At 43.0% G+C, this 26,569-nt stretch overlaps 1 protein-coding gene across 6 annotated transcripts in view; it reads left to right on the top strand.

Moving 5' to 3' along the window:
* LOC145354899 (hexosaminidase D) overlaps window positions 1-26,569 on the top strand; it is a 54,225-nt gene that overhangs the window by 9,276 nt on the left and 18,380 nt on the right. For all 6 annotated transcript variants that reach the window (XM_080206511.1, XM_080206507.1, XM_080206505.1 and 3 more), the window contains exons 4-7: window positions 884-993; window positions 1,620-1,707; window positions 12,654-12,818; window positions 17,065-17,248. In XM_080206511.1, the coding sequence (XP_080062637.1) occupies window positions 884-993; window positions 1,620-1,707; window positions 12,654-12,818; window positions 17,065-17,248 (547 nt within the window). The remainder of the gene's footprint in view (window positions 1-883; window positions 994-1,619; window positions 1,708-12,653; window positions 12,819-17,064; window positions 17,249-26,569) is intronic.

Here is a 26,569-nt window from a genome sequence, read left to right as displayed (position 1 = left end):
TACACCCCTCTTTCCAGTACAAGTCTGCCCTCTAGAAACAGAGTAAGAAGTCTCACAACACCAGGTTAGAATCCAACCAGTTTATTTGATAGTGATCCCACAAGCTTTCGGAAATGGTGTTCCTTCGTCAGGTGCGTTGACCTTCCGCACACCTAACAAAGGAACACCGTTTCGAAAGCTTCTGGGATTACTATCAAATAAACTGGTTGGATTCTAACCTGGTGTTGTGAGACTTCTTGCTCTGTTTCTAGAGGGCAGACTTGTACTGGAAAGAGAAGTGTAGAGACACTCCTAGCTTAGACCTTCTATTGTGCATATGTATATTATTATAAAGCAGAGGTTGATAGCCTGTCCCTGAGAACTAACACTGAAACATCCAATGAGGAGTACCCCACCTTATTATCTGTAAAAAGTGTGTGAGAAGTGGTGTGATCTGCTCTTCAGCAATTTCTAGTGGTTAAATACAAAATAAATCCCTGACACTCACTATAAAATCAACATGAAACAATTTATTTATCTAACTGACAATGACCAAATTAAATAAACTATTAATAAATCCCTTCTAACTATCAACCATTCCCAAATAAAACACGATTCTAATGGTATTCTATTCAAATAAATACGATTCCCACTCATTAACAAAATAGAATTTAGTCACTCTCTAAATTACAACCATGTTTGTCTCCCAGAGTATTCTGGGCTTTTACTGTTGTTTTGTCTGGAACTTCTTTCTTCTTTGCTATCTGGATGATGCTTTCTGTAAGACATTGAAGCTATAAGAGCCAGCGATAGTCTCCTCTCTCTCTCTCTCTCTGTGTCTCCCTCCCACTGAGGGAATTTGTACAAATGCAGCCTATAAATATTCTTTTTGTTTTGCTTGCAGATCTTTTCCCTTCTGGCTAACATTGGGGTCAATGGTATATTGATGGAATATGAGGATACCTTTCCTTATCATGATAGTCTCGAAGTCCTCAAATCCACCTATGCATACAGGTAGCACAAGATTTCTGTTTTACTGCTGATTTAGTTTTCCACTCAGTTAGCACTACAATATTTCCATGCTGTGCTATTTTCCCCTCGCTACTGTCTGCACTGATTCTGGCTGGAGTGCAGTTCCATCACTCCCAGCTGTGCACTAATGCCCACTTAAATATCTATTTTTTTCTGACTGAACTTGGATGGTGAGTATTGGCAGGCTGTTTGATTTTTGAAATCAACCACACTCATCCTTTTCTTGCCTGATATTTGCATGCATAACTTCGAGTGGGGGAGGTGAATAGGAAACCTAGTTGTTTTCCTCTGCTCATTTTCTTTTCCCCGTTCCATAGCTCTATAGTCTGGGATGCTGCAACCAATAATGGATGTGAATTAATTAGTTTCTGGCTGAATCTCATCAATGGTTTAGCTATAGGATACCAAGATACCCAGGAATAAGTTACAAGTGGCAATAATAACAGATATCTTGGAGTGAATTACAAGCTGAAATTGATTTGATGGGTTGTTTATATATAGACTAATGGATATCTGATGGTGAGCTACATGGCATTCGTTACATATACTCCAGAGGTAAAGAGTATAGTTGTACATTTGTGTTAATTCATTTTATTTTCACTGTGCAGCTCTGCTGATATTGACCAGATCCAAAAGTTAGCAGAGGACAATAACCTGGTGATTATTCCTTTAATTCAAACTTTTGGACACATGGAGGTAAGATCAATGGATGAGCGTTGATGTGTGTGCAGATAACTGTCTTTTTTTTTAAAACTAGCTTTGTGTCCTCAAGATGTGTTGTAGTTATACAGCAGGTTTGAGGTCATCTAATAGATAAAACAGGTTAATGTTTTCAGTGAGACTTTTCATGAGAACCCTGCCTGGTTTAGGTTTCAACACAAATTGGGAATCTACTACTTAAGAACATAAGAAATAGGAGCAGGAGTAGGCCATCTAGCCCTTCGAGCCTGCCCCGCCATTCAATAAGATCATGGCTGATCTGTCGTGGCTCAGTTCCACATTCCTGCCCTCTCCCCATAACCCTTAATCCCCTCTCTTATCAAAAACCCATCAACCCGCATCTTAAAAATATTTAGCGAGGTAGCCTCCACCACTTCAACGGGCAGAGAATTCCAGAGATTCACCACCCTTTGAGTGAAGAAGTTCTTCCTCAACTCCATTCTAAACCACCCCCCCTTTCTCTTGAGGCTGTGCCCCCTAGTCCTACTGTCCTTGCTGAGCGGGAAGAGTCTCTCCACCTCGATCCTATCCATCCCATTCATCATCTTATACGTCTCAATGAGATCTCCCCTCATTCTTCTAAACTCTAACGAGTACAAGCCTAGTTTATTCAGCCTCTCCTCATAGCTCAACCCCCTCAACTCTGGCATCAGCCTAGTAAACCTCCTCTGCACTCCCTCCAAGGCCAAAATATCCTTGCGTAAGTACGGCGCCCAAAACTGCACACAGTACTCCAGCTGCGGCCTCACCAATGCCCTATATAGCTGCAGCAAGACCTCCCTACTTTTATATTCAATCCCCCTCACTATGAAGGCCAGCATCCCATTAGCCTTCCTGACCACCTGCTGCACCTGCAAGCTGGGTTTTTGTGACTCATGCACAAGGACCCCGAGGTCCCTCTGCACCGTCGCCTGCTGCAGTTTCTCGCCACTTAAGTAATAATCCTTCCTACCATTGTTCCTACCAAAGTGGACCACCTCGCGCTTGCCAACATTAAATTCCATTTGCCATTTCCTGGCCCATTCGCCCAGCCTATCTAGATCCATCTGTAGACTCTCCACACCCTCCGCGCAATTTGCCGTTCCACCAATTTTGGTGTCGTCAGCAAATTTCGACACCCTACACTCGGTTCCCTCCTCCAGATCATCTATATAAATGGTAAATAGCTGAGGCCCTAGCACCGACCCCTGGGACACTCCACTAGTCACCAACCGCCAATCCGAATAGCACCCATTGACCCCCACTCTCTGCCTCCTATTTGACAACCAGTCCTCTATCCACGCTAACACCCTACCCCCAACTCCATGTCCCCTGACCTTCTGCAATAACCTCTTGTGAGGTACCTTGTCAAACGCCTTCTGAAAATCAAGAAAGACCACATCCACCGGCTCTCCTCTATCCACCGCCCTAGACACATCCTCATAGAACTCCAGTAAATTTGTCAGACACGACTTCCCCTTAACGAAACCATGCTGCGTCTGCTCTATCAAGCAATTCCCCTCAAGATGCCTCGCTATTTCCTCCTTGATGATGGATGACTTCTCGTTAACAGAGCTATGATACCTTTCCAATGTTTTCTATTTTTAGTGCTGTGTTTCAATTTTGGTTTTACTTCACTCATTAACTGATGCACTGCCAGTTATGCAACAGCATTTGAGTTCCTTTTCCTTGATTCTGGATGGTGTTCCATTGATTAGTTCCTCAAACTGAAGCGCCTGGTTGAACTCCTCACACAGCAGAATGTGAGATGGATAAAATTCAGTCATAGGATGTGAATTTTGCTAGCAAGGTCAAAATTTATTGCTCAGCCCTAAATGCCTTTCAGAAGGTGGTGGTGAGACATCATCTTCCTTGCTGCAGTCCATGTGGTGTAGGTACACCCACTGTGCTGGTAGGGAGGAATGGGGATGTAGTCCCAAGTCACATTGGTGTGTGGCTTAGAAGGGAAGTTGTAGGTAATGGTGTTCCTATGGTCTGCTGTCCTTGTTCTTCCAGGTGGTCAAAATCACAGGTCTGGAAGGTGTTGAAAGAGTTTTGAGTGCTGCAGTGCATCTTGGAGATGATGCATACTGCTGTCACTGTGCATTGATGGTTGAGGAAGTGAACTTTGAGGTGATGGATGGGATGCTAATTAAGAGAGCTGCTTTGTCAAGCTTCTTGTGTTGTTGGAGCTATACTCATCCAATTAATTGCTCCTTACTTGTGCCTCTTAGATAGTGGACAGACTCTGGGGAGTCAGAATGTGAGTTACTTGCTGCAGAATTCCCAGCCTCAAAGTACTCCTGTAGGCACAGTGTTTATGTTGTCAGTCCAGTTAACTTTCTGGTCAATGCTAACCCCTTGGATGTTGATTGTGAGGGATTCAGCAACACTAATGCCAATGAATGTCAAGAAACCATGATTTAGATTCTTACCTTTTTAGGGATGGTCAATGTTACTTGCCACTTATTAGCTTAAGTTTGTATGTTGTCCATGTCTTCTGCACATACGGACTGCTCCAGTATCTGAGGAATTGTGAATAAATCACAGAATTGTTGAGCCCTTCAGCCTCTTACCATGGGTGAATCAGTGCAGACAAAGAGCAATTCATCTAGAGTCATTTCCGTACCTTCTCCCCGAAATGTTAGACATTCTTCCTTTTTGGATAACAATCTAATTCCTCTTTGAATACCTTGATTGAACCTTCCTCCACTATAGTTTCAGGCAGTGCATTCTAGACCTTAACCTCTCACTGTGTGAATTTTTTTCATAAATCGCCTTTTTCTTCTTTTGCCAATTACTTTAAATCTGTGCTCTCAATCTTTCAGAAACAGGAACAGTTTCTCCCAAACTACTCTGCCCAGCTCCCTCATAATGTTGAATACCTTTACAAATCTCCTGTCAGTCTCCTCTTCACCAAGAAAAATAGTCCCAATTTCTCCAGTCTGTCTTGAAACTGAAGTACCTTATCCCTGTAGCCACTTACGTGAAACCTTTCAGCACTCTCTTTAATGCCTAGTCCATTATAGTTTGCCTATCACTGCAACAAGTCCACAAAGATGCCATCTTGCTGACCCTATACTCAACCCCGGGATAACTGGATAATAAAGACACTTATGCCAGACTCCTATTTATTGACTATAGCTCAACCTTCAATACTGTTATTCTTACGAACCTCCTCCAGATTCCATGAGCTGGGGCTCAGTTCTTCCCTCTGCGACTGGATCCATGACCTTCTAACCCACAGACTGTCATCAGTAAAGATAGGCAACAACACCTCCAAGATTATTCTCAACACCAGTGCCCCACAAAGCTGCACCCTCAGCTTCTTCCTATACTCCTTGCACACCTATGACTATGGGGCAAAATTCCCCTTCAACTCAGTTTTCAAGTTTGCTGAAACTTGAAGTGGGTTGGATCTCAAACGATGACAAGGCAAAATACACAGGAAAGAGACAGAGAATCTGGTGAACTGGTTCGACGACAGTAATCTCTCTCTTGATGTCAGCAAAACAAAGGAGATTGTCATCGACTTCAGGAAACATCGTGAAGGACATGGCCCTGTCCATACCAACCGGGGTGAAGTGAAAATGGTCACAGGCTTCATATTTCTAGGTGTCCAGATCACCTGTCATGGTCCCTCCATGGCAATGCCAAAGTTAAGAAAGCCCACCTTTACTTTCTCAGGAGGCTAAGGAAATTTGGCATGTCTGCTATGGCTCTCACCAAGTTTTACAGTTGCATCATAGAAAGCATTCTTCCTGGTTGTATCACAGCTTGGTGTGGCTCCTGCTCTGTCCAAGACTGCAAGAAACTACAGAGGGTCGTGAACGATACCCAGTCCATCACTCAAACCAGCCTCCCATGCATTGATTCTGTTTGCACTTCCCGCAGCTTTGGAAAAGCAGCCAGCATAATCAAGGATCCCACACACCCTGGACATACACTCGTCCGGCTTCTTCCATCAGAAAAATGATACAAAAGTCTGAGGTCACGTACGAACCAATCTAGTACGCTTCTTCCCTGCTGCTATCAGATATTTGAATGGATCTACCTTCTATCAAGTTGATCTTTCTCTACACCCAGCTATGACTATAACACTACATTCTGCACCCTTTCCTTCTCTGTGTACGGTCTGCTTTGTCTGTATAGTGTGCAAAAACAATATTTTTCACTGTACACAAATACATGTGACAATAAACCAAATCAAAGGTGGTAATTGGCTGGATTGGATGTGTCCTTTTTGTGGAAAGAGCATACCTGGGCATTGCTCTCAATCGTCAGATAGATGCCAGTGTGTACTAATAAAGTTGTAAATGTGGCTAGGGGTGCAATAATTCTGGAGTGTTACAGCTGGGATGTTGCTGTGTCCCACTACCTTTTTGTTGTACTCTGTGTTTGACCATTTGTTGATATCACGTGGAATGATTCAAATTGGCTGGAGTTTGGCGTATGTGAGATAGGGGGCCTCGGTATGTGATCCTGATGTCATTCACTGTGCTTATGGCTGAAGAAGGCTTTGAGTACCTTCTGGCTTGTGTTTTGCACTGACATGCTGGACTCCCCTATCATTTGAGGATGGGAATATTTGTGCACCCTCCTCCTCTGATTAGTTGTTTAATTGTTCCCTGATATCCATGGTTGGATGTGGCATGATTGCAGAGTTGAGTGTGGGATCACTTAGTTTTGTCTATAACATGCCACTTATGCTGGAGGTGATTCGATGTGGCTCCAATAATGAAAGGTTTATTAACATGAGGTCTGACTGAACCTCTTGCACAGGTCTATTTTCTTCTCTCTGGCTCCAACTGAAGGTGGTACTCATCCCAGGATGCGTGATCATGCTCCCTGATTGGCATGGCTTTCCATGCGGACTCCATGGGGTCTGGCCTGCAAATGAATGTGTTTTTAACGAGGTCATGTTACCACACTGAGATAGTTAATCAGTAAGGAATCGAGGGTTATGGGAATAAGGTGTGAAAATGGAGTTAAGGATCATCAAATCAGATCAGTTATGATCTCACTGAATGACTGAATAGACTTGATAGACCTAACAGCCTATTTCGGCACCTGTATCCTGTGGTCCAGATGTAGTTTCACTGGTGCCCTGTACAAGTGAAGGAAAACCTCCATACCCTGTTTGTATTTAATTCCCTTTGTAATAAATGTTAATATTCTATTTGATTTCCTAATTCTTGCTGAGACTTCATGCCAGTATGTGTTTCCAGTCCTTAAGTTGATGCCAACTCCAGTTTATTCTTACTCAATTTTTCTGTAGTGGTTTGATATGACTGATTTCAGAGGGTAGATAAGAATCAACTACATTGTTGTGGGCCTGGAGATACATGTAATTGAGAGTAGACCAGGAAAGGATGGCAGATTTCCTTTCTTAAAGGACATTTGTGAACCAGATAATAATAGTTTAATGATTATCATTACTGAAGTTAGAGTCATGGAGCAGTACAGCACGGAAACAAGTCCTTTGGCTCAAGTGGTACATGGTGCCCTTCCAGAGAGTCCCAATTGCCCGCATTTGGCCCACATTCCTCTAATCCTTTCCCATCCATATACTTATCCAAATGGTTTTAAATCTTGCTATTTAACCTGCCTCAGTCACTTTGTTTGGCAGCTCATTCCATATACACACAACTGTGTGGAGAAGTTGCCCATCAGGTCCCTTTTTTTTTAAAATCTTTCCCCTCTCTCAAACCTATGCCCTCTAGTTTTCAATTCCCCTACTGTGGGAAAAAGACTGTGTTCATCCTATCTATGCCCCTCATACTTTCATACACCTCAAAGTCACCCCTCATTCTCCTATGTTTCAAGAAATAAAGCCCTAGCCTGGCAAACCACTCCCTATAACTCAGGCCCATTAGTCCTGGCAACATCCTCGTAAATTTTCTTTGCAGTCTTTCCAGTTTATGAATGCCTTTCTTATAATAGGGTGACTAAAACTGTATACAATATTCTAAGTGCGACCTCACCAATGACTTGTTACCATTTATATAGATGATCTGGAGGAGGGAACCGAGTGTAGGGTGTCGAAATTTGCTGATGACACCAAGATTGGTGGAACGGCAAATTGTGCGGAGGGTGTGGAGAGTCTGCAGAAGGATCTAGATAGGCTGGGCGAATGGGCCAGGAAATGGCAAATGGAATTTAATGTTGGCAAGTGCGAGGTGGTCCACTTTGGTAGGAATAATGGTAGGAAGGACTATTACTTAAGTGGCGAAAAACTGCAGCAGGCGACGGTGCAGAGGGACCTCGGGGTCCTTGTGCATGAGTCGCAAAAACCCAGCTTGCAGGTGGTCAGGAAGGCGAATGGGATGCTGGCCTTCATAGCGAGGGGGATTGAATATAAAAGTAGGGAGGTCTTGCAGCAGCTGTATAGGGCATTGGTGAGGCCGCAGCTGGAGTACTGTGTGCAGTTTTGGGCGCCGTACTTACACAAGGATATTTTGGCCTTGGAGGGAGTGCAGAGGAGGTTTACTAGGCTGATGCCAGAGTTGAGGGGGTTGAGCTATGAGGAGAGGCTGAATAAATTAGGCTTGTACTCGTTAGAGTTTAGAAGAATGAGGGGAGATCTCATTGAGACGTATAAGATGATGAATGGGATGGATAGGATAGAGGTGGAGAGACTCTTCCCGCTCAGAAAGGACAGTAGGACTAGGGGGCACAGCCTCAAGATAAAGGGGGGGCAGTTTAGAACGGAGTTGAGGAGGAACTTCTTCACTCAAAGGGTGGTGAATCTCTGGAATTCTCTGCCCGTTGAAGTGGTGGAGGCTACCTCGCTAAATATTTTTAAGACGCGGGTTGATGGGTTTTTGATAAGAGAGGGGATAAAGGGTTATGGGGAGAGGGCGGGAATGTGGAACTGAGCCACGACAGATCAGCCATGATCTTATTGAATGGCGGGGCAGGCTCGAAGGGCTAGATGGCCTACTCCTGCTCCTAGTTCTTATGTTCTTATGTAACATAATGTCCCAACTCCTATACTCAGTGCCCTGACTGATGAAGGCCAGTGTGCTAAATGCCTTCTTCGTCACTCTGTCCATCTGTGATGCTGCTTTCAACAAACTATGTACTTGTATTTCTAGGTCCCTCTGTTCCTCAATACTCCCCAAGGCCCTACCATTCACTATAAGTCCTACCCTGGTTTGACCTCTAAAATGCAACATTTCACACATCTGTATTGAAATCCATTTGCCAATCCTCAGCCTACTTCCCCAACTGATCAAGATACCCCTGTAATTTTTGATAACCTTCTTTGCTATCAACAATACCTCCTAATTTTGGTATCATCCGTAAACTTGCTAACCATGCCTTTGTACATTTACATCCAAATCATAATGAATAATAAGGGTCCCAACACTAACCCCTGAGGCACACCATTAGTCATGGGTCTCCAGTTCAAGAAACAGCCTTCAACTGTTACCCTCTGCTTCTGACCATTAAGCCAAATTTGAATTCAATTTGCTAGCTCTCCCTGGATTCCATGTGACCTAACCTTCCAGATCAGCCTTCCAATGCTGGACCTTGACAAAGGCCTTGCTAAAGTCCACATAAACAACAACTACTGCCCTACCCTCATCCATTTTCTTGGTCATTTCTTCAAAAAAGTCCCAAAAATTTATCAGACATGATTTCGCACATACAAAGCTGTGCTAACTATATCTCTAATCAGACCTTGACTATCCAAATGTTCGTAGATCCTGTTCCTCAGAATCCCCTCCAGTAATTTGCCCATCACTGATGTCAGGCCCACCAGGTTTGTCTTTGCTATCCTTCTTAAACAATGGAACATTAGCCATCCTCGAGTCTACTGGAACATTGCCAGTGGAAAGAGAGAAAGCAAATACCTCTGCAATTTCTTCTCTAGCCTCCCAGAAGATCCGAGGATGCACTTGATCAGGCCCAGAGAATTTATCGACCTTAATGCGCTTTTAAGGCTGCCGATACCACCTCCCTAGTAACATATATTTGGCCAAGACATCACCACGTGTTTCCCTTATTATCAGCCGCAGTAATCTCCACAGTAAACGCAAATGAGAAATATTCATTAAAAATTGTTTTTAAATTCCCTGAATTGTCATTGATTTAAAAGTCATGTCTTTGAAGCATTAGTCTAGGCCTCTGAATTACTAATCTGTTATAATTCAGGTCAGAAACTCAAGTGTTTTATGAAGTCTGCCTGGAGCATAAGTTTTGCACTTTGAATTTGGCTAGGATGAACTTGAAGATGTTTCATTTCAGGTGAGATTCAAATGTTCCACGAGGGAGCTTTTATCAAACAAAGTTTATTTAGGAATATAGTTAATGTGTGGAAAGAAAATTGGCAATAACTTGCATCAATCACAAACAAAAAAATCAAGATAATGTATAACCCTTAACAAATACATCTAAAATGTTTTAATCAAACAAAATTTCCCATAGACAGAAAACCCATTCCACAGGTTTAACAGCAAAAACTAATGCTAATGTGATACTGGAACTGAGTCTTTGGTTGCAGAATTGAAACCCTGACTTCTCAGCCTTGTAACTGCTAGCAGCTCTCTTGATGGACCCAGCACTGTTTGAAGTCAAAACAGCTTTCCAGAACACCTGGTCAAGCCACCAACAACAGATTTTCTACTCCAGGAAGGCAAGAAGCCTTGCTTTCAGCTAACCAGCAGAATTTCCAAAGCCAGGGAGAAAAAGAAAAATACTATTTTCCAGCTTGATGTCCCTTCTAAACTAAACTGCTTCCAGCCAAAACAGAAAATGACCTTTAATTCACTAGGAAGGAAAAAAAACTGTCCAGAACACATGACCTTCCTCCTAACAATACAAGGTCATAAAAGATCCCCAAGTAAAAATAAACCCCATTTAAGTAGCAATGAAAGGACTTATAAGGACAACTCAGCGACAATGACGTAAGCTGAGGCTGGGAGAGCCGCAGAGAACATTTTTTAAAGAACATTTTTTAAAGGTGCACTTACGTCAAGTCCATTAACATTATCTTTTGTGCTACTATTCCCTTATGCTGATCTGTAAAGGTTTTGTTGTGCTTAAAAAAAAAGCATATTAATGTTTTGGCAGACTGTTGCTCTGTTTGATGGCTATTGCACACTAGTAACCAGATAGGGTACAGAAAAGATTTACCAGGATGTTGCCTGGTATGGAGGGCATTGGCTATGAGGAGAGGTTGGAGAAACTTGGTTTGTTCTCACTGGAATGATGGAGGTTGATGGGTGACCTGATAGAAGTCTACAAGATTGAGAGGAATGGTCAGAGTGGATAGTCAGAAGCTTTTTCCCAGGTTGGAAGAGTCAGTTACTAAGGGGCAAGATTTAAAGTAGATGTACAAGGCAGTTTTTTTTTCACACAGAGGGCGGTGGGTACCTGGAACTCATTGCTGGGAGAGGTAGTGGAAGTGGATATGGTAGTGACTTTTAAGGAGCATCCTGACAAATACATGTATAGGATGGGAATAGAGGGATATGGTCCTCGAAGGGCCGAGGGTTTTAGTTAAGTCGGGCGGCATGGAGGGCCAAAGGGCCTGTTCCTGTGTGTAATTTTCTTTGTTCTTTGGTATTTAGCATAGAATCCCTTTTTTTTTAATCTTCTATTTTCTCCACCTACTGTCTTGAAGTGACTGACCTTTTGCCTCAGTGCTGCATTAGGTACCCAGAAAGCAAATGGGAGAAATATATTTCATAAATTATTCAAAGTTATTATCTGCTTAAGATAAATTCAATGCTTTCAATTAAATGGGAATTTAGAGCTGGAAGAAATGTGAACTGTCAGATAATTTGAAATAAGTGAATTTGAGTTGAGGGTTATATTGTGATTAGTGTTGCTTGCAGCGCATTGTGGTTGTGACAGAGCTTTGTGCTGAGGTTATCTTTCTTTTGATCAAAGGAATTGAAATATATGCAAGAAAAGGGGTCAGCCGTTGAACAGGTTCCTTGTTCTCGATGGAAATCTCTTTGAAAATTTGGTTATGACTCTGGGGTCATTTTGTTTCCTTTGCTGTTAGGGTACCAATTAGAAACTCCAAGGTATATTATCAAGCTGGTCCAGATCCCAACAGTTTTTCTATATTGGCATTTATATGTGGAAAAGGTGTTTTAATCCAAGGTTGATTCCATTGACAAAATAGAAGCTTTAATCAAGACAAACTTTATTTAACAATACAGTCTAACTATAACAAATGAATCAGCTTGAGACTTTAACGTTTGAACATGACAAGATACAATTCTTAACTGCTAATAGTCCCAATTCAAGCAATGTTCCTCTTATAGACTTAAACCCCCTCCTCAAAATCAGTTAGCAAAAATCACAGGCTTCTGTCGTTGTACTTCTTAACAGTCTGAGAGCTTTTTCAAACCCTACTCTGAAACATTAAGGGAAGCTTAAATAAATAAAAAATACATCAACTCTTGTTTAAACAAAGACATCCCTAACCATAACCAGTCGTTATCCTGCATTCTCAATATTTTAAGCTGCCAGATGCCCAGACAAATAGGCACTGTATAAAACATGTCTTTCAAATATATTCCTTACAAGTAACCTGCCATCTTTTTAAAGACACAATAGCATTCCACTCCTTTAGTAGGATAGATGATACAAGTCTCAATCTGCCTGAGAGACTCTTTGATCAAAATGTTAGAGAGAAGCCCCGATTCTAATGCTACTATAGCTCAATGTAATCATTCTTTGAGTACTTCCGCTACCAGAAATTTCATTAATTAAATAAGTTTTTACTGAAGAATTGTGTTTCATTGTTGAATTTAATTAACCATTGACTCCTAAATTACTGCCAGTTTACAGCTTCTACATCAATATTGAGGTTTGTTTTGGATATAGTCAGATAACTTGAGGTTATTTGTCTTAATTTTCTGCCAATAACCATAAATTGCTAAGCTCTGTTATTGTTTAATAGTAGATTGTTTCCTCAACAGTTTGTCCTCAAGCACGACAAACTTCGGAACCTCAGAGAAGTGGAGAGATTTCCCAATAGCCTGAACCCTCATTTGCCTGGCTCTCTGAAGTTGGTGAAGGAGATGCTCTCCCAAGTACTTGATAAACACAGCAAATCTGGCTGGATCCACATAGGAGCTGATGAGGTATGTACTGAGTAGTGATGTTCATTAACTGTATGATACATAACAACAGTGTGATAATGTTAGTTCATCATCCTTTCCTAGCATATCAAATTTTTGTGTTTATGCGGTTTCCACTTCAGATCTCAAGCAAATAATATTTAGTAATGGCTTTAACAATGTAACTTCTCCAGTATAGGAGAAGGTTGTGGGGGGGCAGGGAGGATTAAGGAAAAAAAAATGTATTTGAGAAGGAATGACAGGTGGAAGTGGTTCACTGGATAGACTAAGATAAGAATGTGGAGTATAATGGGAGTTACAGTGCTATAGGTGAGTTGGAAATATATAAGGTGGAGAATGGATGTTTTCAACTTTATGCTCAGTGGGAAGTTTCATTAAGTTTCAATTCAGCCAGTCAACAAGTTGGATGTTTCCTATCATTCCTGGGGATTCAGTTGAAAAGGGCTTTATTTACATTTTTGTAAATGGAAAACACTTAAATAATTTTGCAGTGATTATTGGTTTTGTGGAATATTGATCACACATTGGAATGGGGAAACAGCATAAAAGTAGTGAAAAATGGATTATCTACACAAATTAACTGGGAAAAGTAGGATAGTGTTGGTTGTGTCAGATTGCAGACCCTGGCTGTACCCATCTACCCTGAATCTCGATATGGTTCCAGAACTGAAAGATCCACAATTTGATATGATTTTGTCAGTCTGACAGCTGCTCGAGCAATGCTGTGAACAAAAGGAGACAACTACGTATTGCCTTCATCAATCTCATCAAGGCATTTGACCATGTGAGTGGAGGCGCTTGAAGCTCCTGGAGAAAACTGGCAGTATGCTGAAGCTACTCAGTGACATCCTCTTTCTGTGGCAATGTGTTGGATAAAGTCAGCTATGACTGAGCAACATCGAAACTCTGAGATTCAAAGAGGGATTAAACAGGGCTGTGTACTGTCACCAACACATGTTGGCATATTGTTCTCTTTGCTATTGTCATATGCCTTCAGGTCATAGTGTGTCCACTTGCATGCCAGAACTGATGAACGGCAATTCAGACATAGAACATACGGAGAAAATAGAAGCAGGAGTAGGCTATTTGTCCCTTCAAACCTGCACTACCATTCATTTATGATTAAGGCTGATCATCAAATTCAATACCCTGACGCCACCCCCACCCCTCCCGCCCCCAGCACCAAGAGCTATATCTAATTTCTTCTTGAAATCAGACAACTTTTTATCCTCAACTACTTTCTGCGGTAGTGAATTCTGTACATTCACCATTCTATGGTTGAAGGAGGTTTTTCCTCACCTCAGTCCTCATCCTCAAACTATGACCCCCGTTCTGGTCCGACCCCCCCCGCCATATGAACATTTTATCTGAATCTTCCCTGTCTAAACCTGTTGGAATTTTTAAAGTTTCTATGAGATTTCCTCACCCTTTTAAACTTCAATTAATATAATCCTGACCGATTTACTGTCTCCTCATGGCAGTCCTGCCATTCCAGGAATCAAATTGCTAAACATTTGCTGCACTCCCTTTATAACAAAAACATCTTTCCTGAGATAAGGACACCAAAACTGCACATAATACTCCAGGTATGGCCTCATCAATGTCCTATCCAATTGCAGTAAAACATTCCTATTCTCAAATCGTGTTGCTATGAAGGCCAACATGCTGTTTGACTTCTTTACTGCCTGCTGTACCTGCACGCTTGCTTTCAGCGACTGATGCACGAGGACACCAAGGTCTTGCTGAGTTTCCACCATTCTCAATTTACACCCACTCAAATAGTAATCTCCCTTCCTAATTTTACTATCAAAGTGGATAACCTCATGTTTATCCATATTATACTACATATGCCCACCCACTCAGCCTGTCCAGATCATACTGAAGCAAGACTGCAACCTCTCACAGCTCAAGCTCCCACCCAACTTTGTATCATCTGCAAATTTGGAGATAATGCATTTAGTTCACTCATCCAGATGGAGTCCAAGCACAGATCCCTGTGGTACCCCAACTTGCTCACCTGAGATCCAAGATATAGGTTTGCCAGTCCTCATTAGAGTTGCTCTACACTGACAATACTGGTCTGATAGGGGAATTTCACAGTAACTTGATTGCAGCATTAATGTAAGCCTTACTTGTGACCAATAAATAAACTAATAGTCCATATGAGAAATACCTTCAATGGCAAATGGATGAATTCTCTCGCACGTTTGACCACCCAGGCATGTCCTGAATGTTGCAATACTGCCATGTACAAGCACTAATGATGTGATTTGGAGGTTGTTGATAGTTTCACTTACCTGGGCTCCACAATCACCAGCAATCTGTCACTTGATGTTGAAATCACCACACTGCAAAAGCTACAGTTATGTCCAAACATTAAAAGAAAATGGAACAACAGCAGCCTGACTGAAAACACCAAATTGAGAATCTGTCAAGCTTGCATCTTCAGTGCACACGAGAAAAGGCTGAACAGTTTCCACCTTCACTGTCTTCGTTGTATCCTCGGCACCTCTTGGCAGGACAAGATCACCAACGCAGAGATCCGTGAATTATTTCATTAGGAAATGCTCCTTGCTAAGCCAATAATGTCAGCACAGGCAGGGTCACATTCATTGAATGGGCAATGGCGATATATCCAAAGCCCACCTATATGGTGAACTGGCTATTGGCCCCCTTCACTACATGGCCACCTGCAAGCGAGATATGAAGATGGTGGACGTTGATACTGGAAGAGAGTTGCTGATGGCCCTGACCTCTGGAGGCTGATTGTTTGGAAGAGCATCAAAAGAGGTGTGCAGAAACAAAAAGCTCAGCTGACCAGAAGAGTAGTTAAGACACAGGCCAGAGACTCAAGTGTTTTGTGAAGTTAGCCTAAACCCTAAGAATTTTACATTTGATTTTGGCATTAGTGAACATAAGGTTTTTCAGTCCAGCTATGATTCAAGTGACTTACTAGTAAGCTTTTATTAAGCAAAGTTTATTTAAAAACACAGAATATAACAAAAGGAATTAGCATAAATTTTACAAATTTCCAAGACTTAACATGACACAGTGTAACTCTTTAACAGCTAGTTATATTAGTGATTGCAATTTAAAGCAATATCCCACAGGCATACACCCTTCTTCAGAATTAGTGAGCACAAAAACAAGTATGCTCGTGATGCTGGATTTCCAGTTTTTAACTCTTTTGGACAGAGATCCTGACATTGGTTTTCAGAGAAGGATATATTCTCTGAACACCAAATCTTCAGAGAAGTAAATCCAGTCTTTCGTAGCTTCCAGTATCCAGACTTTGGAGGGGGAAAAAGAAGAGAGACACTGCTCGCTTGCGCACCCCCCCCCCCCCCCCCCGCCCCTTCTCTGTCTCTCTCTCAGCTGTCAGCAGATTCCAAAACAGCAACATTTAGACAGTATAAACATTTAGACAGTATAAAGTAGAAAACACTGCTTTTGTCTCCCGGTTCATCAGCTTCTGAGAAACAAAACTAAAACTGGACTTCTCTGAAAACATAGCTATTCCTGACCTATATATGACCGACCTGTCAACCATACCAATCAATCTTTACTTTGCCATTCCAACAGGTCACTGAAATAACACAACACTGCATTAGTTCAGATTAAAACAACCATGATGTCAATTATATTGCTTCAATAACAATAAAGGATGCCCTCTACAAATGCAGCTCCAACAAAATCCTAGGGACTGTTAAAACATTCTGCAGAGAAATGCAATTAAAATACATTTCTTAAAGGTACAATATCATCACAGTGTCCAGACGAAACCAGTGAATCATGCACCTTCTTTTTTTTCATGGGATAGGGGCATTGCTGTTTAGGCCAGCATTTTATTGCCCTAGGTAAAGTGTTGGTGAATCATCTTGAACTGCTGCAGTCCATGTGTTATATATACAGTCTGTTGTTTGGGGTGGTGGGGGGAGGGCTCACAAACAAAATATAATGTCATACTATGAAAGGAGATATGAGGTCAGAAGACCTCAAAGGTGGGTTTAAAGGAGTGTCTTAAATGAAAAAAGCAAGGCAAAGAGGCAGAAAGGTGTATGGAAGGATTTACAGCAATGGAGGCCTAGGCAATTGAAGACATGGTTACCAATGATGAAGTGGTTATAATCAAGAATGCATGAGAGGTCAGAATTATAGGAGCATAGATACCTCCAAAGGTTCTGGGGCTGCAGAAGCTTATAGAGATTTTTATAAAGAGTTTAACTTTCTCCCTTGTTCTTTTCTGGAGGTTTTTAATCTTGGAGAGAGTCCAGAATCCAAACAATGGATCAATGAAAAACGAGGAAATGTAGATAAGATTTTCTTGAACCACATCAAGGAAATTGGAAGTTTTTTAATCAACAAGTATCCTGGGCTTAAGCTTCTTATGTGGGATGACATGATGCGGAAGATCAGTAAAGAAAAAATCAGTGGTGAGTCTCTTCAACACCTTGTAAAGGAAATGGAGTGTTGTGATTTAAAAAAAAATTTGGCAGCATGTCATGAAAATTGGTGCCTAGGTTAAAAAGTCTGCAGTATTGAAAGAGTTTGGTAAAAAGGATTTCAAAAAGAGAATCATACTGTTTAATGCTTGGATATGGTGTGGTTAGCTGCATTCTCAATAAATAATACTTACACTCAAATGTCTTTCATGACCATAGGACATCCTCAAGCACTTTACAGCCAGTTAGGTACTTTTGAAATTTTTGAAGTGTAATCACTGCTGTAATGTAGGAAATGCAGCAACCAAGCTCCCATAGAATAACAGTAAGGTCTTGACCGCAAATAATTTTTTTAGTGATGTAGGCTGTGAGATAAAGTATTGCCACAATATAGTGCAGTAGCCAGCTGGGTTTGGGTGTCCTCACTAATGGACACAAATACTTGGGCCAGAATTCTTCAGTCTTGCATGCCTTCCTACCACTGCCAGTAAGAATGGAAAATTTGCTGCCTAGCCAAATCTCTGTTCACAGCAACAGGACTGGATAATCCCAGCTGGGGGAGAGATTGGAGAATTCCAGCCTTGGTCTTTATGTATGCGTTCCAGTTTATTAATAAATTGAGACTCAGTTAATCATTTGGTTTGCAACCAATTAAAATGAAAAAGTGAATGTACACATAGCAGCTTTCACACAATCTTGTTCTGATTATTCTCAGAGTTTAGCCATGGTAGTGGATCTTTCTCATTATACCTGGTGTACTTTTGATTTGATTTATTATTATCACATGTATTATCACATTTGAAAAGTAATGTTTCTTGCATGCTGTTACAAAGTATACCTTGCGTAGGAAAGGAGAGGGCACAGAATGCAGTATACAGTCATAGCTCGAGTGTTGAGAAAGGTCCATTCAAAAGTCTGACAGCAAGGAAGAAACTGTTCTCAAAGAACAAAGAACAACCCGGCACGGGAAACAGGCCCTTCGACCCAACAAGCCCACGCTGCCATTTTAAAGCATTTTCCTACACTTACCTTGCCCTGTGTGTATGCGAATGGTACCCCTACTGTAGCCAGATTCAGGGGGGAATAGTGTAGGGTCAATTTGTTACACCAATCAGTCTAAGAGCACATCTTTGGGGTGTGGGAGGAAACCGGAGCACCCGGACGAAACCCACGCAACCACAGGAAGAATGCGCAAACTCCCACGGACACTGACCGAAATCCATGTATCTGCACAGCTAGCAGTGATAGTCACTGAGCTGTTGTGGTGCCCGTCTGCTGGTCCAGGTTTAAGCACACACATCAACACGAAGTACTAGGCCACTCTCGAAACATCCAAGAGCAGCCCACGCATGCCCCTCGTTTGACAACAAGGTGGACCGACACCTGTGGATTAAAAGAGACAAAACATTAACATGTACTATTACATTTCCAGTATCGACCCGAGGCTCTGACCCTTTTTAAAACCGTCTTATATAACCCTCCATCCCTGTTTCACTCATGTGCCTATCTAAGTAAACTTTAAACAAGTCCAGCGTGCCTGCCTCCACCACCTTGGTAGCGCATTCCATACCCCCACGACCCTCTGTGTGAAAAACCTTCCTCTAGTATCCAAATTATACTACTTCCCCCCCTCGCCCTTAGATTGTGACCTCTCGTGATAGTTATCCCCAATCTAGGGAAAAGCCTGCCACTGTTGACTCTATCTATACCCTTCATTATTTTATACACCTCTATCAGATCCCCCCCCTTAATCTCTGTCTTTCTAAGGAGAAGAGCCCCAGTTTCCTCAATCTTTCCTCATAACCCAGTCCTTCCATACCAGGCAGCGTCCTGGTAAACCTCCTCTGCACTCTTTGCAGGGTCTCCACGTCCTTCCGGTAGTAAGGTGAACAGAACCAATGTTCTGTACAACTGAAGCATTAGACGACAGCTCTTATACTCTATACCCCTTCCTATAAAGGCTAGCATTCCATAAGCTTTCTTTGCAACCTTCTCCACCTTGTGTTGACACTTTCAGAGACTTGTGCAGTTGCACTCCCAGGTCCCTCTGCATTTCTATACTCTTAATTGGTCTACCTTTTATCATGTAACTCCTCCCTGCATTATACCTTCCAAAATGCATCACCTCGCATTTGTCAGGATTAAATTCTATCTGCCCAGTATACCAACCTATCTATATCCTGCTGTGTCACCTGACGGTCTTCCTCAGTATCCGCCAATCCTGCCATCTTGGTGTCGTCTGCAAACTTGCTGATCACACCACGTACGCCCTCTTCCAAGTCGTTTATATATATTACAAAAAGAAGAGGTCCCAGTACTGAGCCCTGCGGCACACCACTGGTGACAGACCTCCAGCCAGAAAAGGACCCTTCCACTACTACTCTCTGTCTCCTATTGCCTAGCCAGTTTTCAATCCATCTAGCTACCTGTCCTTGTATCCCATGTGCCTTAACTTTTTCTACCAGCCTACCATGAGGGACTTTGTCAAACGCCTTACTGAAATCCATATAGATGACATCAACGGCTTGCCCATCGTCAACCGTTTCTGTCACCTCCTCAAAAAATTCTACCAGACTCGTAAGGCAAGACCTCCCCCGAACAAAGCCATGTTGCGTATCCCTAATCAGATCGCAATGCTCCAAATGCTTATACATCCTATCCCTAAGAATTTTTTCCAACAATTTTCCTACCACTGATGTCAAACTCACTGGTCTGTAATTACCAGGGTTATCCCTACTGCCCTTTTTAAACAGCGGTACCACATTAGCTACCCTCCAGTCCTCTCGGACCTCACCTGTGTCCAAAGAAGAGACAAAGATTTGCGTCAGAGGCCCAGCAATTTCATCTTCCACCTCCCTAAGCAGCCTGGGATAAATACCATCAGGCCCCGGAGCTTTATCCGTTTTTATGATACCTGAAAACCCTAACACTTCCTCCCTCGTAATGGATATTTCCTTCAAATGATCTACAGCTCCCTCCAAGACATTACAAGACACCAAACCCCTCTCCTTTGTGAATACCGACGCAAAGTATTCGTTCAGGATCTCCCCCATTCCCTCAGACTCGATGCATAGCTCCCCTCCTTTGTCCCTAAGAGGACCAATTTTCCCTCTAACCACTCTCTCTTGTTCCTAATATAAGAGTAAAATGCCTTTGGATTATCCTTAATCCTATCAACCAAAGCCATTTCATGCCCCCTTTTCACCCTTCTAACTCCCCTTATAAGCCCCCTCCTACTCTCTATATTCCTCCAGCGCTCTGTCCGTTCCCAGTTGTTTTGCCCTCTTCTTCCTGACCAAGTCCTCAATATCCCCTGTGATCCATGGCTCTCTAATCCTGCCTTTCCCATCCTTCCTCTTTACTGGCACATGCCTTTCCTGCAACATTATCAGTTTGCCCTTGAAAGCCTCCCACTTGCCAACTGTGGACTTGCCTGCTAACAACCCCCCCACCCCCTGCCCCCAAATCAGTATCATTCAGCTCCTTCCTAATCAGGCTATAGCTCGCCTTCCCCCAGTTCAGCACCCTCCCCTTCGGACGGCACTTATCCCTTTCCATTTTTATCCTAAAGTAGACAGACTTGTGGTCACTGTTAGCCACATGTTCGCCTACTGCAACCTCAACCACCTGCCCTGGCTCATTACCCAACACTAAATCCAGTACAGCCCCCTCCCTAGTCGGGCTAGTTACGTACTGCTCCAAGGACCCTTCCAACACGCATTTTACAAATTCCTCCCCATCAGTACCCCCAGCTCTAGGCACCTTCCAATCCACTCCAGGAAGATTAAAGTCACCCACTATAACCACCCTATTCTTTCTGCACCTATCTAAAATGTCTGTACAAATACCTTCCTCCACTGCCCTCGGGCTGTTGGGTGGCCTATAACATACCCCTAGCATCGTAATTTCTCCCTTTCTATTCCTCAATTCCATCCACAGTGACTCAATCCCCAACAGGATTGCAGCAGGACATAAATAGGATGCAAGACTGGGCGGAGAAGTGGCAGATGGACTTCAATGCGGATAAATGTGTAGTGGTCCATTTTGGCAGGACCAATGGGATGAACGAGTACACTATCAAGGGCAGGAGTCTTAGCAGTGTTGAAGAGCAGAAGGATCTTGGGGTCCGGGTCCACAGGACTCTTAAATCAGCCTCGCAGGTGGAGGATGTGGTCAAGAAGGCGTATGGTGTACTGGCCTTCATTAATCGAGGGATTGAGTTTAGGAGTCGGGAGGAAATGCTGCAACTTCATAAGTCCCTTGTCAGGCCCCACTTGGAGTACTGTGCGCAGTTCTGGTCGCCTCACAATAGGAAGGACGTGGAAGCTATTGAAAGGGTGCAGAGGAGATTTACAAGGATGTTGCCTGGATTGGGAGGCATGCCTTATGAAGATAGGTTGAGGGAGCTGGGACTCTTCTCCCTGGAGAGGTGTAGGTTGAGAGGCGACCTGATAGAGGTTTATAAAATGTTGAGAGGAATAGATAGGGTGGATTCTCAGAGGCTATTTCCCCGGGTTGAAATGGTTGCTACGAGAGGACACAGATTTAAGGTGCAGGGAAGCAAGTACAGAGGAGATGTTAGGGGTAAGTTTTTCACTCAGAGGGTGGTGAGTGAATGGAATCGGCTGCCGTCAGTGGTGGTGGAGGCGAACTAGCTGGGGTCTTTTAAAAGACTTCTGGATGAGTATATGGGATTTAATGGGATTGGGGGTTATAGATAGGTCTATGGATTGGTAGGTATTGATGTGATTGGCGCAACTTGTGGGCCGAAGGGCCTGTTTGTGCTGTAGTGTTCTATGTTCTAACTCCTCTGTATTGTCCTCCCTCTGCACTGCTGTGATGTGCTCCTTAACTAACAATGCCACCCCACCACCTTGCTTCAACCCTCTTCTGTCACACCTAAAACACTTATACCCAGGAAAATTCAGCTGCCAGTCCTGCCCTTCCTTTAACCACGTCTCCATCACTGCCACCACATCTAAATTCCTCACAAACGTCAAGCCCCTAAGCTCATCTGTTTTACCCATTACACTCCTCGCATTAAAACAGATGCAATCCAACCCTCTAGGCCCACTCGGATCCTCCTTTCCCCTGATAATCCTTTCACCCAAATCTACCCTGTCACCCAACTCGCTCCCGATCCCAGTTCCTAATGACCTAATGCCTTGGTTAGTGACCACTTTAGTAAAAACAAATTAGAACTCAATGTAATCTAAATCTTGTCTAAACTGCTATTCTATTCAGTTCCATTGAACTAAAATATTAAAATGAAAGGGTTAAACAGATACTTCACTTGACCACAACTCCAAGGCCGCTCCCTAGTCTGAATTTGTGACATCAGAGTTCATATTCCCTGATGGTTGGCTTCTCCAGTAAAGGTAAGTTCCTGAAAGAGACAAAGCTGAATCCGTGCTGGATTTTATACACTGGTCACTAGACTCCATCCTCCGGACGCTTCTCCACCATATTAGTTTAAACCCTGCCTAAACACTCCAGCTAACCTCCCAGCTAAGACATTTGTCCCCCTCCCATTCAAATGCTCCCCATCCCTCCTGTATAGGTGCCCTTCTCTCACAAATACTTCCCAGTGATCGACAAAAGTAAAGCCCTGTACCTTGCACCAATCCCTCAGCCATGCATTCAGCTGCATGATCTCATTATTCCTAGCCCTGCTGGTACTAGGCAGTAGCCCAGAGAATGCCACCCTGGAGGCTCTGCTCTTCAGCTTGGCCCCCAACTCCCTAAATTGCCTATGTCCATCTGCCCTACTGTCTTCCTACATCCTTTTCTCCTATGTGTATTATTATTTCTGCTTGGGTCCCCTCACCCTTCAAAATTCCCTCTATCCTCTCTGATACATCCTGTACCCCTGCTCCAGGGAGGCGGACTACCATTCTTGAATCACGCTTTTGCCCACAGAACCACCTATCAATTCCTTTGACCCTCCCATCTCCCCTTCTTTCCCTCTGAGTCATTCTGGCCCTCCTGTCTTTCCTTTTGTACCCCTGTTGATGCCTTTTGGGGGGCCACTACGGTGGTCTTTGGACCAGGACTATTCTTATTCTTCTTCTTCCTCCTCCTCCTAACAGTTACCCACCCATCCTGTCCCCCAGGCCCTGGGACCTCCACCTGTTCATGGTTCATAGCCATTAACTCCTCATTCTCCCTAACCAGAAATGCATCCTCTAAACGCAGCTCCAGTTGCCTAACCCGGGCCCTCAAACACTGCTGCAGCTCTAAACACGACGCAGATGTGGGCCTTCGGGAGACGTGATGCCTCCAAGAACTCCCACATATTCTCGAGTCGATTGTACGTGACGTCAGACTTTTGTATCTTCTTCCTGATGGAACAAGGTGAAAGAGTCTCTCTTGGGAACTTACCTTTACAGGAGCAGCCAGGAAATTGGTGGAGAAGCGTCCGGAGGATGGAGTCTAGTGACCAGTGAGTGTATAAAATCCAGCACGGATTCAGCTTTGTCTCTTTCAGGAACTTACCTTTACTGGAGAAGCCAACCATCAGGGAAAATGAACTCTGATGTCACGAATTCAGACTAGGGAGTAAAAACAAGTTTGTCGTGATGGGTGATTTTAACTTCCCCAGTATAGACTGGATTCCTTCAGTGCCAGGGGCTTGGATGGGGCAGAGTTTGTCCAGTGTGTCGAAGAATGCTTCTTGGGGTAATATGTGGATAGTCCAACTCAGAAGAGGCTTTCTTAGACCTGGTTCTAGTGAATGAGCCTGGACGGGTGATTGATGTCTCAGTGGGTGACCATTTTGCAAAGTGATCACAATTCTAGAAGTTTCAGGATACTTAGAGAAAAGGATAAAAGTAGTCTGAGTGAAAGTACTAAACTGGCGAAGGCTAATTTCAGCAGTATTAGAAGCTAGAGAATGTAGGTTGGGGTAAGCTGTTTGAGGGTAAATCCACATCCGATATGCGAGAGTCCTTTAAAAGTTGTTAACAATTCAAAACAAGTATGTCCCTGTAAAAATGAAGGATAAAGATGGCAAGATTTGGGAACCTGGATGATGAGAGAGATTGTGAGCTTGGTGGAAAAGGAGGAGGCGTATATAAATTTCAGGAAATTGAAAATGAATGTGGCTGTTGAGGAATATAGAGATAGCAGGAAAGAACTTAAACAGGGACTTAGGAGGGCAAAAAGGGGCTATGAAATTTCCTTGGCAGACAGGATTAAGGAGAATCCCAAGTGCTTTTGTACACATATAAGGAGGAAGAAGATAGTTAAGGAAAGGGGAGGTCCACTTGAGGACACCAGAGAAAATTTGAGTGGAACCAGATAAAGTGGGTGAGGTCCTTAACGAGTACTTTGCATCAGTATTCACAAAGGAGAAGAATGTGGTGGATGATGAGTGTAGAAAAGAGGATGTTGACATTTTAGGACATGTTGAGATAAAAAGGGAGGAGGTATTTATTAGAGATTTTGAAAAACATTTAAGATGGACAAGTCTCCAGGGCCAGATGGGGTCTATCTCAGAATACTGAGAGAGGTGAGGGAAGAAACTGCTGAGGCCTTGGCAAAATCTTTGTTTTCTCTTTAGCCACAGGTGAGGTACCAGAGGATTGGAGAGTAGCTAACATTGTTCCTCTGCCCCAGAAGGGCAGAAGAGGCAATTTAGGAAATTACAGGCCTGCAAGCGTTGCATCAGTGGTGGGGAAATTATTGGAGAAGATTCTTAGATACATGGTATACTCACATCTGGCAGAGAATAGGCATATTAGCGATATGCAGCTTGGTTTTGTGAAAGGGAGGTCATGCCTCTCAAACTTGATTGAGTTCTTTTGAGGAAGTGAGACAAAAAATTGATCAGGTGAGGACAGTGAATGTTGTATACATGGACTTCAGTAAAACCTTTTGATAAGGTTCCTCATGGTAGGCTGACACACAAGGTGAAGTCATATAGAATCTGAGTAAGGTGGATACAGAACTGGCTTGGACATAGAAAGCAGACAGTAGCAGTGGAAGGGTACTTTTCTAACTGGAGGTTTGTGACAAGCGGTGTGCCACAAGGATCAGTGCTGGGGCCTCTGAGGAAAATGTAGGTGGTCTGATTAATAAATTTGCAAAAATTGGGGGAGTATTGAATAGTGAGGAGGATTGTCAGAGGATACAACTGGATATAAATGAGCTGGAGATCTGGGCCGAAAGATGGCATATGGAATTTAACCCAGACAAATGTGAGGTGATGCGATTTGGAAGATCTACAGCAGAAGGAAAGTGTATAGTAAATGGTAAAACCCTTAAAAATATTAGCACACAGGGGGATCTAGGTGGCAGACCCACAGTTCCCTGAAGGTAGCAACTCAGGTGGACAATGTGGTCAAGAAGACATATAGCATGCTGACTTTCGTTGGTTGGGGTGTTGAGGAGAGGAGTTGGAAAATCATATTGCAGCTGTATAAGACTTTGGTTATGCCACATTTGAAGTATTGTGTACAATTCTGGTTGCCACTTTACCGGAAGGATGTTGATGCACTGGAAAGGGTACAGAAGAAATTTACCAGCTTGTTGCCTGGTTTGGAGGATGTGGACAATGAAGAAAAGTTGAACAAACTTGGATTGTTTTCATTACAGCATCGAAGGATGAGTAGGGATCTGATAGAGGTTTACAAAATTATGACAGGTTTGGATAGAATGGATAGTCAAGAGTTCTTTTCCTAGGGTCGAAGGGCCAATTACTTGGAGACGTAGGTTGAAAGTGAGAGGGGGAAAATTTAAGAGGTAGAAGGGGCAAGTTTTTCAGAGCTTGGTGAATTCTTGGAATGCGTTGCTGGAAGAGGTGATAGAAGCAGATTCTATATCAACATTCAAGAGACATCTGCATAGATACATAGAACAGAAGGATATGGATCACTAGAGGCATCTGTGTCGGCACAGACTTGGTGGACCGAAGGGCCTGTTCCTGTTTTTTTTTCTTTTAAAGACAGCATGACCGTGGTGCACGGGATCCCTGATTATGCCGGCTGCTTTATCGAGTCAGCGGGAAATGTAGACAGTCAGTGGATGGGAGGCTGGTTTGCGTGATGGATTTGGTTTTGTTCACGACCCTCTGTATTTCTTGTGGTCTTGGGCAAATCAGAAGGCATACCAAGCTGTGATACAACCAGAAAGAATGCTTTTTATTTTGCATCTGTAAAAGTTGGTGAGAGTCCTAGCGGACATGCCAAATTTTCTTAGCCTCTTGAGAAAGTAGAGGCGTTAGTGGCCTTTTTTAACTATAGGGTCAGCATGGGGGGGACCAGGACAGGTTTTTGGTGATCTGAACATGTGGAAACTTAAAGCACTCAACCA

The sequence above is a fragment of the Carcharhinus amblyrhynchos genome, chromosome 18 (assembly GCF_965287045.1).
Source record: "Carcharhinus amblyrhynchos chromosome 18, sCarAmb.v2.hapA, whole genome shotgun sequence".
Taxonomy (NCBI): domain Eukaryota; kingdom Metazoa; phylum Chordata; class Chondrichthyes; order Carcharhiniformes; family Carcharhinidae; genus Carcharhinus; species Carcharhinus amblyrhynchos.
This window is presented reverse-complemented; position numbering and strand designations above follow the sequence as displayed.